Source organism: Bufo bufo, chromosome 3 (assembly GCF_905171765.1).
Source record: "Bufo bufo chromosome 3, aBufBuf1.1, whole genome shotgun sequence".
NCBI classification, from domain to species: Eukaryota; Metazoa; Chordata; class Amphibia; order Anura; family Bufonidae; genus Bufo; species Bufo bufo.
Genome location: NC_053391.1, coordinates 408,597,288 through 408,613,976, shown reverse-complemented (window position 1 = coordinate 408,613,976; position 16,689 = coordinate 408,597,288). Strand labels below are relative to the sequence as shown.

Sequence of the window (16,689 nt, the reverse complement as noted above, 5' to 3'; positions counted from 1 at the left end):
AGAAGGTGACCACACTGGAGCATGGAGAGACAGCATACTGTAGAAGGTGACCACACTGGAGCACTGAGTGTGCCAGAATACTATAGAAGGTGACCACACTGGAGCATGGAGAGACAGCATACTGTAGATTTGTAGAAGGTGACCACACTGGAGCACTGAGTGTGCCAGAATACTATAGAAGGTGACCACACTGGAGCATGGAGAGACAGCATACTGTAGTACGTGACCACACTGGAGCATGGAGAGACAGCATACTATAGAAGGTGACCACACTGGAGCATGGAGAGACAGCATACTGTAGAAGGTGACCACACTGGAGCATGGAGAGACAGCATACTGTAGATTTGTAGAAGGTGACCACACTGGAGCACTGAGTGTGCCAGAATACTGTAGAAGGTGACCCCAATGGAGCACTGAGTGTGCCAGAATACTATAGAAGGTGACCACACTGGAGCATGGAGAGACAGCATACTGTAGAAGGTGACCACACTGGAGCATGGAGAGACAGCATACTATAGAAGGTGACCACACTGGAGCACTGAGTGTGCCAGAATATTATAGAAGGTGACCACACTGGAGCACTGAGTGTGCCAGAATACTATAGAAGGTGACCACACTGGAGCATGGAGAGACAGCATACTGTAGATTTGTAGAAGGTGACCACACTGGAGCACTGAGTGTGCCAGAATACTGTAGAAGGTGACCACACTGGAGCACTGAGTGTGCCAGAATACTGTAGAAGGTGACCACAATGGAGCACTGAGTGTGCCAGAATACTATAGAAGGTGACCACACTGGAGCATGGAGAGACAGCATACTGTAGAAGGTGACCACACTGGAGCATGGACAGACAGCATACTGTAGAAGGTGACCACACTGGAGCATGGAGAGACAGCATACTGTAGAAGGTGACCACACTGGAGCATGGAGAGACAGCATACTGTAGAAGGTGACCACACTGGAGCATGGAGAGACAGCATACTGTAGAAGGTGACCACACTGGAGCATGGACAGACAGCATACTGTAGAAGGTGACCACACTGGAGCATGGAGAGACAGCATACTGTAGAAGGTGACCACACTGGAGCATGGAGAGACAGCATACTGTAGAAGGTGACCACACTGGAGCATGGAGAGACAGCATACTGTAGAAGGTGACCACACTGGAGCACTGAGTGCCAGAATACTGTAGAAGGTGACCACACTGGAGCATGGAGAGACAGCATACTGTAGAAGGTGACCACACTGGAGCACTGAGTGTGCCAGAATACTATAGAAGGTGACCACACTGGAGCATGGAGAGACAGCATACTGTAGAAGGTGACCACACTGGAGCACTGAGTGTGCCAGAATACTATAGAAGGTGACCACACTGGAGCATGGAGAGACAGCATACTGTAGAAGGTGACCACACTGGAGCATGGAGAGACAGCATACTGTAGATTTGTAGAAGGTGACCACACTGGAGCATGGAGAGACAGCATACTATAGAAGGTGACCACACTGGAGCACTGAGTGTGCCAGAATACTATAGAAGGTGACCACACTGGAGCATGGAGAGACAGCATACTGTAGAAGGTGACCACACATGAGTATTGAGTACCAGCATACTGTAGAAGGTGACCACACTGGAGCATGGAGAGACAGCATACTGTAGAAGGTGACCACACTGGAGCACTGAGTGCCAGAATACTGTAGTACGTGACCACACTGGAGCACTGAGTGTGCCAGAATACTATAGAAGGTGACCACACTGGAGCATGGAGAGACAGCATACTGTAGAAGGTGACCACACATGATTATTGAGTACCAGCATAGTGTAGAAGGTGACCACACTGGAGCATGGAGAGACAGCATACTGTAGAAGGTGACCACACTGGAGCACTGAGTGTGCCAGAATACTATAGAAGATGACCACACTGGAGCATGGAGAGACAGCATACTGTAGAAGGTGACCACACTGGAGCATGGAGAGACAGCATACTATAGAAGGTGACCACACTGGAGCACTGAGTGTGCCAGAATACTATAGAAGGTGACCACAATGGAGCACTGAGTGTGCCAGAATACTATAGAAGGTGACCACACTGGAGCATGGAGAGACAGCATACTGTAGAAGGTGACCACACTGGAGCATGGAGAGACAGCATACTGTAGAAGGTGACCACACTGGAGCACTGAGTGTGCCAGAATACTATAGAAGGTGACCACACTGGAGCATGGAGAGACAGCATACTGTAGAAGGTGACCACACTGGAGGATGGAGAGACAGCATACTGTAGAAAGTGACCACACTGGAGCACTGAGTGTGCCAGAATACTATAGAAGGTGACCACACTGGAGCATGGAGAGACAGCATACTGTAGAAGGTGACCACACTGGAGGATGGAGAGACAGCATACTGTAGAAGGTGACCACACTGGAGGATGGAGAGACAGCATACTATAGAAGGTGACCACACTGGAGCACTGAGTGTGCCAGAATACTATAGAAGGTGACCACACTGGAGCATGGAGAGACAGCATACTGTAGAAGGTGACCACACTGGAGCATGGAGAGACAGCATACTATAGAAGGTGACCACACTGGAGCACTGAGTGTGCCAGAATACTATAGAAGGTGACCACACTGGAGCATGGAGAGACAGCATACTGTAGAAGGTGACCACACTGGAGGATGGAGAGACAGCATACTGTAGAAAGTGACCACACTGGAGCACTGAGTGTGCCAGAATACTATAGAAGGTGACCACACTGGAGCACTGAGTGTGCCAGAATACTATAGAAGGTGACCACACTGGAGCATGGAGAGACAGCATACTGTAGATTTGTAGAAGGTGACCACACTGGAGCACTGAGTGTGCCAGAATACTATAGAAGGTGACCACACTGGAGCATGGAGAGACAGCATACTGTAGAAGGTGACCACACTGGAGCATGGAGAGACAGCATACTGTAGTACGTGACCACACTGGAGCATGGAGAGACAGCATACTGTAGTACGTGACCACACTGGAGCATGGAGAGACAGCATACTATAGAAGGTGACCACACTGGAGCATGGAGAGACAGCATACTGTAGAAGGTGACCACACTGGAGCATGGAGAGACAGCATACTGTAGATTTGTAGAAGGTGACCACACTGGAGCACTGAGTGTGCCAGAATACTGTAGAAGGTGACCACAATGGAGCACTGAGTGTGCCAGAATACTATAGAAGGTGACCACACTGGAGCATGGAGAGACAGCATACTGTAGAAGGTGACCACACTGGAGCATGGAGAGACAGCATACTATAGAAGGTGACCACACTGGAGCACTGAGTGTGCCAGAATATTATAGAAGGTGACCACACTGGAGCACTGAGTGTGCCAGAATACTATAGATTCTATAGTATTCTGGCACACTCAGTGCTCCAGTGTGGTCACCTTCTATAATATTCTGGCACACTCAGTGCTCCAGTGTGGTCACCTTCTATAGTATGCTGTCTCTCCATGCTCCAGTGTGGTCACCTTCTATAGTATGCTGTCTCTCCGTGCTCCAGTGTGGTCACCTTCTATAGTATTCTGGCACACTCAGTGCTCCAGTGTGGTCACCTTCTACAAATCTACAGTATGCTGTCTCTCCATGCTCCAGTGTGGTCACCTTCTATACTATAGAAGGTGACCACACTGGAGCATGGAGAGACAGCATACTGTAGATTTGTAGAAGGTGACCACACTGGAGCACTGAGTGTGCCAGAATACTATAGAAGGTGACCACACTGGAGCATGGAGAGACAGCATACTGTAGAAGGTGACCACACTGGAGCATGGAGAGACAGCATACTGTAGAAGGTGACCACACTGGAGCACTGAGTGTGCCAGAATACTATAGAAGGTGACCACACTGGAGCATGGAGAGACAGCATACTGTAGAAGGTGACCACACTGGAGCATGGAGAGACAGCATACTGTAGATTTGTAGAAGGTGACCACACTGGAGCACTGAGTGTGCCAGAATACTATAGAAGGTGACCACACTGGAGCACTGAGTGTGCCAGAATACTATAGATGGTGATCACACTGGAGCATGGACAGACAGCATACTGTAGAAGGTGACCACACTGGAGCATGGAGAGACAGCATACTGTAGAAGGTGACCACACTGGAGCATGGAGAGACAGCATACTGTAGAAGGTGACCACACATGATTATTGAGTACCAGCATAGTGTAGAAGGTGACCACACTGGAGCATGGAGAGACAGCATACTGTAGAAGGTGACCACACTGGAGCACTGAGTGTGCCAGAATACTATAGAAGGTGACCACACTGGAGCATGGAGAGACAGCATACTGTAGAAGGTGACCACACTGGAGCATGGAGAGACAGCATACTGTAGATTTGTAGAAGGTGACCACACTGGAGCACTGAGTGTGCCAGAATACTATAGAAGGTGACCACACTGGAGCATGGAGAGACAGCATACTGTAGAAGGTGACCACACTGGAGCATGGAGAGACAGCATACTATAGAAGGTGACCACACTGGAGCACTGAGTGTGCCAGAATACTATAGAAGGTGACCACACTGGAGCATGGAGAGACAGCATACTGTAGAAGGTGACCACACATGATTATTGAGTACCAGCATAGTGTAGAAGGTGACCACACTGGAGCATGGAGAGACAGCATACTGTAGAAGGTGACCACACTGGAGCACTGAGTGTGCCAGAATACTATAGAAGGTGACCACACTGGAGCATGGAGAGACAGCATACTGTAGAAGGTGACCACACTGGAGCATGGAGAGACAGCATACTGTAGATTTGTAGAAGGTGACCACACTGGAGCACTGAGTGTGCCAGAATACTATAGAAGGTGACCACACTGGAGCACTGAGTGTGCCAGAATACTATAGAAGGTGACCACACTGGAGCATGGAGAGACAGCATACTGTAGAAGGTGACCACACTGGAGCACTGAGAGACAGCATACTGTAGAAGGTGACCACACATGAGTATTGAGTACCAGCATACTGTAGAAGGTGACCACACTGGAGCATGGAGAGACAGCATACTGTAGAAGGTGACCACACTGGAGCACTGAGTGCCAGAATACTGTAGTACGTGACCACACTGGAGCACTGAGTGTGCCAGAATACTATAGAAGGTGACCACACTGGAGCATGGAGAGACAGCATACTGTAGAAGGTGACCACACTGGAGCATGGAGAGACAGCATACTGTAGAAGGTGACCACACTGGAGCACGGAGAGACAGCATACTGTAGAAGGTGACCACACTGGAGCATGGAGAGACAGCATACTGTAGAAGGTGACCACACTGGAGCATGGAGAGACAGCATACTGTAGAAGGTGACCACACTGGAGCACTGAGTGCCAGAATACTGTAGAAGGTGACCACACTGGAGCATGGAGAGACAGCATACTGTAGAAGGTGACCACACTGGAGCACTGAGTGTGCCAGAATACTATAGAAGGTGACCACACTGGAGCATGGAGAGACAGCATACTGTAGAAGGTGACCACACTGGAGCACTGAGTGCCAGAATACTGTAGTACGTGACCACACTGGAGTGTGGAGTTTCAGTGTGATCACCTCTATCTATGGGGCTTGCTGCTAGGCAAGTTATAGGATTCCCAGTGGCCAGATACATTCCGAAGCGTTACAGTCTTCAAGTGTGGGCATACTATGCCATGCAAATGCCATGCGTTGGAGCATACTAATGCAGCATTTTAGTAATCCATCTACATGAGGACACCTATGTTCTGGGGTGATACAGGCAGGACACAGTGGTATAACGTACACAGTATGGTCGGTCAGGCAAGCAGGATGCTGTGGTATACAGCACACAATATGGGCAGCCAGGACACTATGGTATACAGCACACAGTATGGGCAGGCAGGACGCTGCGGTATATAGCACAAACTGAGGGCACTATAGTATATAGCTATATAGTCCAGGCAGGCAGGACACTATAGTATATAGCTATATAGTCCAGGCAGGCAGGGCACTATAGTATATATCTATATAGTCCAGGCAGGCAGGACACTATCGTATAGTATATAGTCCAGGCAGGCAGGACACTATCGTATCTAGCTATATAGTCCAGGCAGGCAGGACACTATCGTATAGTATATAGCTATATAGTCCAGGCAGGCAGGACACTATCGTATAGTATATAGCTATATAGTCCAGGCAGGCAGGACACTATCGTATAGTATATAGCTATATAGTCCAGGCAGGCAGGACACTATCGTATAGTATATAGCTATATAGTCCAGGCAGGCAGGACACTATAGTATAGTATATAGCTATATAGTCCAGGCAGGCAGGACACTATAGTATATAGCTATATAGTCCAGGCAGGCAGGACACTATAGTATATAGCTATATAGTCCAGGCAGGCAGGACACTATAGTATATAGCTATATAGTCCAGGCAGGCAGGACACTATAGTATATAGCTATATAGTCCAGGCAGGCAGGACACTATAGTATATAGCTATATAGTCCAGGCAGGCAGGACACTATAGTATAATGCTATATAGTCCAGGCAGGCAGGACACTATAGTATATAGCTATATAGTACAGTCAGGACATTATAGTATATAGCTATATAGTACAGGCAGGACACTATAGTATATAGCTATATAGTCCAGGCAGGTAGGACACTATAGTATATAGCTATATAGTCCAGGCAGGCAGGACACTATAGTATATAGCTATATAGTCCAGGCAGGACACTATAGTATATAGCTATATAGTCCAGGCAGGCAGGACACTATAGTATATAGCTATATAGTACAGGCAGGACATTATAGTATATAGCTATATAGTTCAGGCAGGCAGGACACTATAGTATATAGCTATATAGTACAGGCAGGACACTATAGTATATAGCTATATAGTCCAGGCAGGCAGGACACTATAGTATAAAGCTATATAGTACAGGCAGGACATTATAGTATATAGCTATATAGTACAGGCAGGACATTATAGTATATAGCTATATAGTACAGGCAGGACACTATAGTATATAGCTATATAGTCCAGGCAGGCAGGACACTATCGTATAGTATATAGCTATATAGTACAGGCAGGACACTATCGTATAGTATATAGTCCAGGCAGGCAGGACACTATAGTATATAGCTATATAGTCCAGGCAGGCAGGACACTATCGTATAGTATATAGTCCAGGCAGGCAGGACACTATAGTATATAGCTATATAGTCCAGGCAGGCAGGACACTATAGTATATAGCTATATAGTACAGGCAGGACACGTCTGTAAACAAGGCCGCGGCGGCAGCTGCGACCCACTCACCGATGATGACAGCGCTCTCCAGCTGCCGGAGCTGCCCTATCAGCTGCGCCCGGGCCTGGTAGATGGGCAGACTACGTCGCTGCTGCTCTATGGGCACCGGCTGCTTTCTGGGGCCGGGATGCATGGCTCCTTTCCAGCTGTGAATGGAATGAGGGGAGCCCGGCTTGAACTTCTTGGCCGGCGGGTGATAGGAGTCCTGAGACATAGTATCATATACGGGTACAGAAGCTGCTCAATCGGTGCGACACCAGGCGTGGCCCCGGGAAATGCACCGGCCACCCGGGGAGATCATACCGAGCCACCGCTCACCACCACACGTGCTTCCGCTGACTAGCCATGCACTACCAGACGAGGTCGCTAGAGGGCGCACAGCTCCACAGGCAATCACAGATATGACAGGACACTGCAGAAATATGGATGCCCATGACTAAAATACCATGCAGCTTTGGCATCTGTATGGTGCAACTGCTGTTGGCCCATCCTGGACAGATATAGACCACTGGATGATTAGGTGGTCCATTATATAGAATGCTGTCTCGCTATTATCATAGGCATTGCTAAATGTAACTTTAGAATTTTACATGTCCGCCACGTTTTCTCATGTGTTTTAGTGAAGTTCCTTTTTTTTCCTTAAAGCCAGACACATGGCCACTCACTGGAATAAAGCCAGAGGCTTTCTTTAGGGTATGTTCACGTCAGATTAAAATCCGCAGCAGATTGTTATTGACTGGGGCAAATCCTTGGTGCTTTCTACTCGAAATATTTAAAAAGCCGCTTCTTTCCACGGCAGATTTTTTCCGCCATGCAGTTAGATGTCTGTATTGAAATTTTCTGCTGCATGTGTGTGAGGATGTGAAACCCTGTTCACAGGGCGGATATGGCAGAAAAACTTCAGTATATGGGCTCATTCACACGACCGTATGCATTATGGCATACATGGCCAACCTGCGGCTCTCCAGCTGTTGTAAAACTACAATTCCCACCATGCCTTGCTGCAGGCTGATAGCTGTAAGCAGTCTGGGCATGCTGGGAGCCGAAGGTTGGCCATCCCTGCATTATGGGGTCCACAGAAAAAACAGAACATAAAATACTGATGACGTCCGTGTGCATTCCGTATTTGCAGAACGGAACAGCTGGACCCTAATAGAACAGTCCTATCCTTGTCCGTAATCTGGACAATAATACATGTTCTATTTTTTTGCGGAACGGAAATACGGAAACGGAATGCACACAGAGTAATAACTTCCTTTTTTTTGCGGACCCATGGAAATGACTGGTTCCGCATATGGTCCGCAAAAAAACCGGATACAAAAAGAAAATACGTTTGTGTGCATGAGCCCTATTACAGTAGCAGAAAAGTGGATGTGATTCAAATAAAATGTATCCACACACAGTCTGCACATAACCTATGCCTTAGGGCTCACGCTACATCCTATCTGTATTTCCTGCAGGTTGGATGCGGACCCATTGTCAAAAAATATTTGTGGTCAGGACCTAAACGAGTGGAAGATGCCCAACCACCACCCCCCTACCTAATTGGCCTGAGGTGTGCCTTGGCCTCACTAGGTCGGTATGCCTGAAAAAGGGGGCATACCCTGAATGTGATGGTTGAATGACTGAATGAAGAATGGGAATGGGTGGGCAGGGGACGTCCGAATGCTGACGTGCTGCCTGGGAGAGCCAGACTGCTTAAGACAGGTACCGGCCCCTCCCACAAATCCAGGCTAGCCTGCGGCCAGCCTTAACACTTGTGGTCAGGACCTAAACGAGTGGAAGATGCCCAACCACCACCCCCCTACCTAATTGGCCTGAGGTGTGCCTTGGCCTCACTAGGTCGGTATGCCTGAAAAAGGGGGCAAAACCCACCAGTGAGGGAAGGATTGGCCTGAGGTGCTACTCTGCCAATGTACTGAATGCTTGGACCAGCTCCGCTTGTGGCTCCGGGATATACCGTACAAAGCACCCCGAGCGCCAGCGCCCCAAGTGTTTAATGATATGCACAGGGACTCCATGCTTGGACGCTGCGGATGCCGCACCGATGCGGAAAGAATGCCCCGAGAATTGAGCCGGATTCAATCCTACACTGGTCAACAGGATGCGAATATGTTTGATGAACTGGCTGGACGTCAGTGGACCAACAGGGAATGGAAGTAATGGGTCGGTGGGGCTGTGAAGACTAAGGGCCAGCAAGAGGTTGTCCAAGACTGTCACTGGACACCATGCGTTTGTGGTCTGGAAGAACTTAACTACATGGCCGGGACCTACCTGCCTTGTTTTGTTGTGAGGCAACTGCAAATGAGTTACTGCCCATCCTGACTAAATCTCCCTTGCGGAGAGCCACCGCCCCTTGTCTGGCCTGTGTCACTTCACCTGGTCTTAAAACCCGTAAAACGCCAAGTACATCGCCGCCTTGATCACCAGGCTGGGAAGGACTCCGAATGGTGACAATGTGAGAACTTCCGACAGGCTACGAAACGTGTCCCCCTTAATAGGTCGACGGACCGACTTGACCGTGACCTGGCTTTTTTGAATGCCTCTGAGGATGGCCTTGATCGGGTGAGCTGAAAATATAGAGGGTCTGTCTGGCTCTTGAAGTGCCAAAAAATGCTGCACCCCAGCCAAATATAGCCTAATAGGGTTGTAGGATAAAGCCAATACCGAATGACAATAAGACACGAAAGCCACCATATACTTGACCTGACCTGTGTCACCTCTAGGATATGCCAACTTAAAGTTCGAAAAAACCACCCACGCTCGGCGGTACGACCGCAACGTACTGGCCGACAAAGACTTGGTAATGAGTGAACTGGCGACCACCATCAGAGAGTCTAATCCAAGACCAGCAGCCGCCAGTCCGGTACCGGGGTGCCGACTGAGTCTGCTTCTGGGTTCTGTAAGAAAAAGCGAGAAAAATCAAAACGAGATAAAGCATCAGCTGCAACGTTGCTGACCCCGTCTAAAAACAGGGCATGAAAATGAAACCCCTGTTCCAGAGCTATCCAGGTCAATCTACGCATGAAAGACATGATGAGTAACGATTTAGATCTGCCCTTGTTAATGATCTCTGCGGTCGCCATGTTGTCAGTGTGGAAAACCACCGTGTGACCCGACCACCTATGCCCCCAGACTATAGCAGCTGCTACGATAGGATAGATCTCGAACAATGCCGACATCTGAGAAAACCCCGGCAACTGTAGCACGTGTGTGGGCCATGAGCCGGCGAACCAATGTGAGCTAAATATGGCCGCGAAACCTACCGAGGCAGCCGCGTCTGAAAATACGTGTGGAGAATCAGAAGTGGCCCTCGGAATAAACATGGAAATGCCGTTCCACCCATTGAGAAATCTGTCCCACATGAACAGATCTGCTCGGGCGTTCGCATTAAGATGCACTGATGCGTCCAAATCACTGGTCTGTTGTAATAAGACTAGCAATCTTGAAATGAATGATCTACCCTGAGGAATGATCCTCATGGCAAAGTATAACATGCCCAACAGACTGCAATTCTCTCTTGGTGCAAACCTGAGACATGAGCAAGGAACGGACACCTGATTTGATTCTGTCGACTTTGTCTTGTGGCAGACTGGCTGACATGGCACGTGAATCCAGAGAGATCCCCAAGAACGTGACAACCTGCGCAGGCCCTTCTGTTTTGTGTTCGGCCACTGGAATGTTTAACTCCTTGAAGACCTGCAAGAGAACCTGCAAGTCAACAGGTGCCTGTGAGGGTTCTTCGATCAACAGAAAATCATCCAGGTAGTGAATGACATTCTGGCAACCCTGTTCCAACAAAATCCATTCCAGTGCCTGCGCTAACCTGTCAAACAGACTGGGGCTGCTCTAGGAACCAAACGTCAACTTGGTGGCGAAATAGTACGCATCTCTCCATTTGATGCCATGCCACTGCCAGAGAGATAGGCTAATGGGCAGCAGTTTGAACGCATCAGAGACATCTGCTTTGGACAGCCAAGCCCCCATGCCTGTCTGAAGAATGACCTGGATAGCCTGGTCTACGGAAGTATACTTCAAGGAAAATTCCTCGGACGGAATCAACGAGTTGAGACTAGGAACGTGGGAAGAATGTGGAGCAGACAAATCATAAATCAACGAAATTTATTGGAATATTTTCCCTGCACCACCCCCACCGGGCTCACCCTCCAAGTGCAGAAAGGAGGGGACTGGAAAGGACCAATGATGAAACCCTTGTCCAGCTCAACTGCCAAGAGTGAATCCACCAGACCAGCATGTTTAGAAGCCGACTGCAAGTTGGGGCATTCATGAGTCTGCTGGGGCAAGGTGATGAGCCCAGTGTGAAACCCCCGTGAAAACCCTTCCACCAGGAATGTACGGAACGGCTGAACCGGATGAAGCCGCAGCAGCTGGTCTAGTGCCTCCACATTCACCCGGCTCAGTCACGCCGGCTTCAATGTGCAGACTGTGACCGGATGTGCCCTAAAACATGTGGCACAGACATGCCGGAGCCTGCACTGGCTGAAGTTGCAGATGGCGTAGACCACTGCAAACAACACAACAAACACCACAAAACAACAAAAAAAAAAAACAAAAAAAAACGAAGAAAGAAAAAGAGAAGAGAAAAAAAAAAAAAAAAACCTGTTAACCCTACGACCTGCTGCCCGTAAGCTGACAAACAAGATGACGGAATCTAAGCCCCTCCCCTTCTTCCCCCCCCCAGCAGCGTGAAACGATTGAACGAAAAGCCTTCGAGGCTGACAGGGAGTATGATAGTCGTTTCCACTGACGTATGAAGCGAGCCCGAGTTTGTGTGAATCTGTGACGTGGCAGATTAATTAAAAACTAATACTGCGGGCTAGAGAACCTACAGACGTGGTAGGTGATGTATGTAAGTATAGGATTTGTGGAAAACAGACCGTATGACGTATGACACTAGTCTACGAGATGACACGGGGTGTGTATGTCGTGCGAGCGTGTAGCTGTATTGGCGGATGTACCTATGCTAGAGGTGTATGGATGAAGCTTGGTGGATAAAGGTTTTTGTTTTGTTTTCTAATCCCAAAAAATTCTCTTTTTTTTTTTTTTTTTCTTTATTTGAACAACCCACTCTTTTTTTTTTACTTTATTTAACAATCCCCTGTACCCTTTTTTTTTTTTTTTTTTTTTTTCGTCAAACTGCCTGATGTGCGAACTATGTGTCTAAGGTATGTATGTAGTGTATGTGATGAGTGTCAAACATGTGCACAAGCAGCAACCTTGTAAGTAATCAACTCAGTAATGGCACCAGGACCCAGCTGCCAGAGTTTAACCTGCTGAGCCCAGATGACTCGCAGCCCCTGTATGAACTTAGATACAGGTTATGCTGAGACAGGCAATGAGCTCCAACTATGTGATAATGCTGCCCATTGGTGCCAAAACTTGAATTGCATGTGCCTGAACGCAGTGAGGAGAAGCGATCCTCCGGCACACTTCCCCCTCTCTACACACCCTCCTACCCTCCTCCACGTTGCCACGCTCCCCAAACAAACCAGTTATCTTGGAAAACGACCTGAACAGCTTGCAGACTGAAGTGAAAGGTACACCCGGCTTCTCTGAGATCCGACTCGTGCAGGACGCTTGCTGATGACGTCACACCCGGAAGTAGCAGACGTCCGAATGCCGACGTGCTGCCTGGGAGAGCCAGACTGCTTAAGACAGGTACCGGCCCCTCCCACAAATCCAGGCTAGCCTGCGGCCAGCCTTAACACGTGTCCTATTCTTGTCCGTATTACAGACAAGGGCCGCATGCACACGACCGTGGTGTGTTTTGCGGTCCGCAAATCACGGATCCGCAAAACACGGATGGCGTCCGTGCACATTCCGCAATTTGCGGAACGGCACGGACAGCTTTCAATATAAATGCCTATTCTTGTCCGCAAAGCGCGGACAAGAATAGGACATGTTACATTTTTTTAGCGGGGCCACGGAACGGAGCAACGGATGCAGACAGCACATGGAGTGCTGCCCACATCTTTTGCAGCCCCATTGAAGTGAATGGGTCCACATTCGAGCCGTACATAAGAAAACACAATAAAGTGCATATTATAGATTCAGTGGCCAACATTGGTTGCTATGACGCGGTGCACTCCTGCAATGCCAGTCCGGTATCTCGCGGACCGTGTTCCACAGACGTCTGCATGAGGCTTTAGGGGACATGCACTTTCTGCTGCAGCTGGTGGCCGTTGACGGATGTAACTGAGCATGCGCTTCCATTTCAGTCAGCAGGACAGAGAAATTAGAAAAAGAGCAAACAGCGGGTGGCGCTACACAGAAATATCAGTGACTATACTAAATGTTTAATTACGGGGGGGCGTGGCCTGACCGGCATGGAGTGAGGACGCAGGTCGCTTCAGCTCCGATTCTATCCTGTTTGTATCCTGACCATCCGCTCTGGTGGACTCTGAATTTCTGCCTAAAGACCCTCAGTGAGTCTCTGTGATTGTCCCCCCTAAGTTTCGTCTGACCCTGTGTCCTGCGGCGACTGCCGGACAACACCCTGGGGCCGGGCCTACTAACCAGACGACATTACCAGACGTCATCCCTGCCTGCTGGCCGGATCTATCGGTGGGGGAGCCGGTGAAAAGGGATTCCCTGCCATACTTACCTGCACCGGAGGTCAAGTGGAGTCTGGAGGTTTAATCCGGTGGGTTCACTTAACTTCTTCCCTGGCCGGACGGTGAGCCTGCGATCCCTGTGCGTTTGACGCTGCGGGCGCCATCTTGGCTGCAGCACTGAAGACGGCTATACCTCTCCCTCTGTAGCCCGTTTTCCAGGTAGAGAACCTTTTCTTCTTCTGTATCATCAAAGAGATTTACCTGGGGCGGTGTGACGCCGGTTGGGGACACTGTGTCTACGTTATCCTCAGCAGAGAGAGGTTCAACACTTATATTAGGCCACAAGCGTTGGTTGCTGAAGATTTTATGGGCCGCAAAACGGGCACCTCAGGGCCTGCTATCCCTCCTAAGTTGATGCTCGACAATATGAGCCAGACAGATGGCCACAATGCTGGGGCTTCTTCTGAACGTCCGGAGGTGGATCTTGCAAAAGTCATGACGGCCATTACTAACTGCCAAACGACACTCACGGTCAAAATTGACCATGTACAGGCCGACCTAACTCTCCTCAGGCATGATATCGATAAGATCCGTGAGAGAACAACTGAGGTGGAGAGAAGGCTGGGAGAGGTGGAAGATACGGTCCAACGTGAGGATTCGGTGGTCCGTGCTTTGCAAAACCAAGTTAAAACCCTGGCGGCAAAAGTGGAAGACGCTGAAAATCGAAACAGGAGAAATAATATTAGGATTATGGGCTTACCGGAGAGGGCAGAGGGCCCTTCCCCTGAGGAATTTACGGAGCGCCTTATCAAACAAATCCTGAACCCAATTACCCTCTCGGGGACTTTTGCAGTGGAGAGGGCGCACAGGATTCCTACTCGTCCTCTGCCCCCTGGAGCCCCGCCACGTCCTTTTATCTTTAAAGTGCTAAATTATAGAGACCGGGATGCTATTCTGGCTACGGTCCGTCGTATGAAGGACATTCATTTTGATAACGTCCGGATTTCCTTCTACCCGGACTTCTCTACAGAGGTGCAGAAACAACGCAGGCAATTCACAGAAGTGAGAGTTCGGTTGCGGGAGAAAGGCCTGGTCTACGCCATGATGTATCCGGCGCGTCTCAGAATCCAGGATGGAGAAGTGGTGAAATTTTTCACCACCCCAGAGGAGGCGTCAGACTGGCTCGATCGCAGGGGCTGAGTATAATGGGACTTGTGTACTGAGAGTCTTATTTTATGTTCAGGATGGTCACTTTATATGTGGGAGCTGTTTGTGCTAAAATTGTGTTGCCCTACTGCCTAGGTTCAGTTCTTGGGTTTACCTAGAGTGGTGGGTGGCAGCACGGGCCTCCCCGTCCTGATCTACTAGAGAGGAGATTGATCATGGGATATTCAAGCTTGGATAGGTTGGGGTTATCTGCGCAGGGTGGGGGGATTTGCCCGCTGTTCTGGGCATGTTGGGTTGTTTATACTGCATTCTTGATGTATGGGTGTGATTGTGTGTATGTATGGCTTGGGTGGTGCATTTTCCTCGTATGGTATAACTTTGACACTCCGCCGTGATGGCTATCTGTAGGTTTGTCTCCTGGAATGTCAGGGGACTAAATGATAAAATTAAAAGATCACTTGTTTTCAATTTTATAAAGAAACATAACCCTGATATGTTGATATTGCAGGAGACACATCTGCAGGGGCGGAAGCTGCTAGCGTTGAAGAAGCCTTGGGTGGGAGCAGCTTACCATGCAGTGTATACTTCCAGAGCAAGAGGTGTGTCAATTCTGGTGGCGAAGTCCCTTCCCTTCCGTTCCTGCTCTGTTCAGACTGACATGATGGGACGTTTTGTGATCCTTCACGCTGCAATCAGAGGCATCGAGTATATTGTGATAGGGGTGTATGTCCCCCCCCCCCCTTTTCAGAGGGATGTGTTGGATGAAATTATGAAAAGAGTTGCAACGTTGCCTCCGGCGCCTCTGATTGTGCTTGGGGATTATAATGCGGTGTTGGACCGGACAATGGATAGGCTTCGCCCTGGGGGGTCGCATACTGATGCGTTGAATTCCTGGGCAGAGGTATTTGCTCTAACAGAGGGATGGAGATATATGCACCCTGATATTCGACAATACTCTTGCTATTCGGCTTCCTATGCAGCGCTCTCCCGGATCGATTTAGTATTTCTCAGTAAGGAGCTGCTGCCCTCGCTAGTGGCCACGGAATATTTGCCAAGAGGCATTTCTGACCATGCCCCCCTGTTGGTGGTTCTGAGACAACCGCTTGCACCTGCCGAAAGGCAATGGAGCCTAAATAGTAAATGGCTTGAGGTGCTGCCGGTGGCTTGGGCTGCGCAACAGGGGATGAAAGATTATTGGGAACTTAATGAGGGCTCTGCTAACCCTTTGGTGGAGTGGGAGGCATTTAAAGTTGTCCTGCGTGGTACGTTGATTCAGGCAATTGCATCTTACAGAAAAGAGCTGAGTGCCACCAGAATTAAACTAGAAGACGAGGTAGTAGGGAAGGAACAGGCTTTCATCACAGACCCTAATGATGTGAACCGTAGTTTATGAGACGAGGCACAGAGGAAACTTACCCTGCATCTCACTGAGTACACCCAGAAGAGGTTGCTGTTCCAGAGGCGCCTGGTCTTTGCAGATGGCGACAAAAATGGGAGTGCCTTGGCTTTCCTGGCTAGGACTGAGGCGCAGCAGACGGTAGTTCCGCACATTACCTGCGGGGATGGCTGAAGGTATATCGGCCGGCGGATATTTGTGAACAGTTTGTTCAGTTTTATACTGACCTGT

At 49.1% G+C, this 16,689-nt stretch overlaps 1 protein-coding gene across 2 annotated transcripts in view; it reads right to left on the bottom strand.

Moving 5' to 3' along the window:
* Positions 1–7,662, bottom strand: part of DHX33 (DEAH-box helicase 33) — a 64,372-nt gene extending 56,710 nt beyond the window's left edge. For both annotated transcript variants that reach the window (XR_005777631.1, XM_040424860.1), the window contains exon 1: positions 7,330–7,662. Coding sequence is in view for 1 of the 2 variants with exons in the window: in XM_040424860.1 (XP_040280794.1) it covers positions 7,330–7,534 (205 nt within the window). In the remaining variant the exon portion in view is untranslated. The remainder of the gene's footprint in view (positions 1–7,329) is intronic.
* Positions 7,663–16,689: the final 9,027 nt, after the last annotated feature.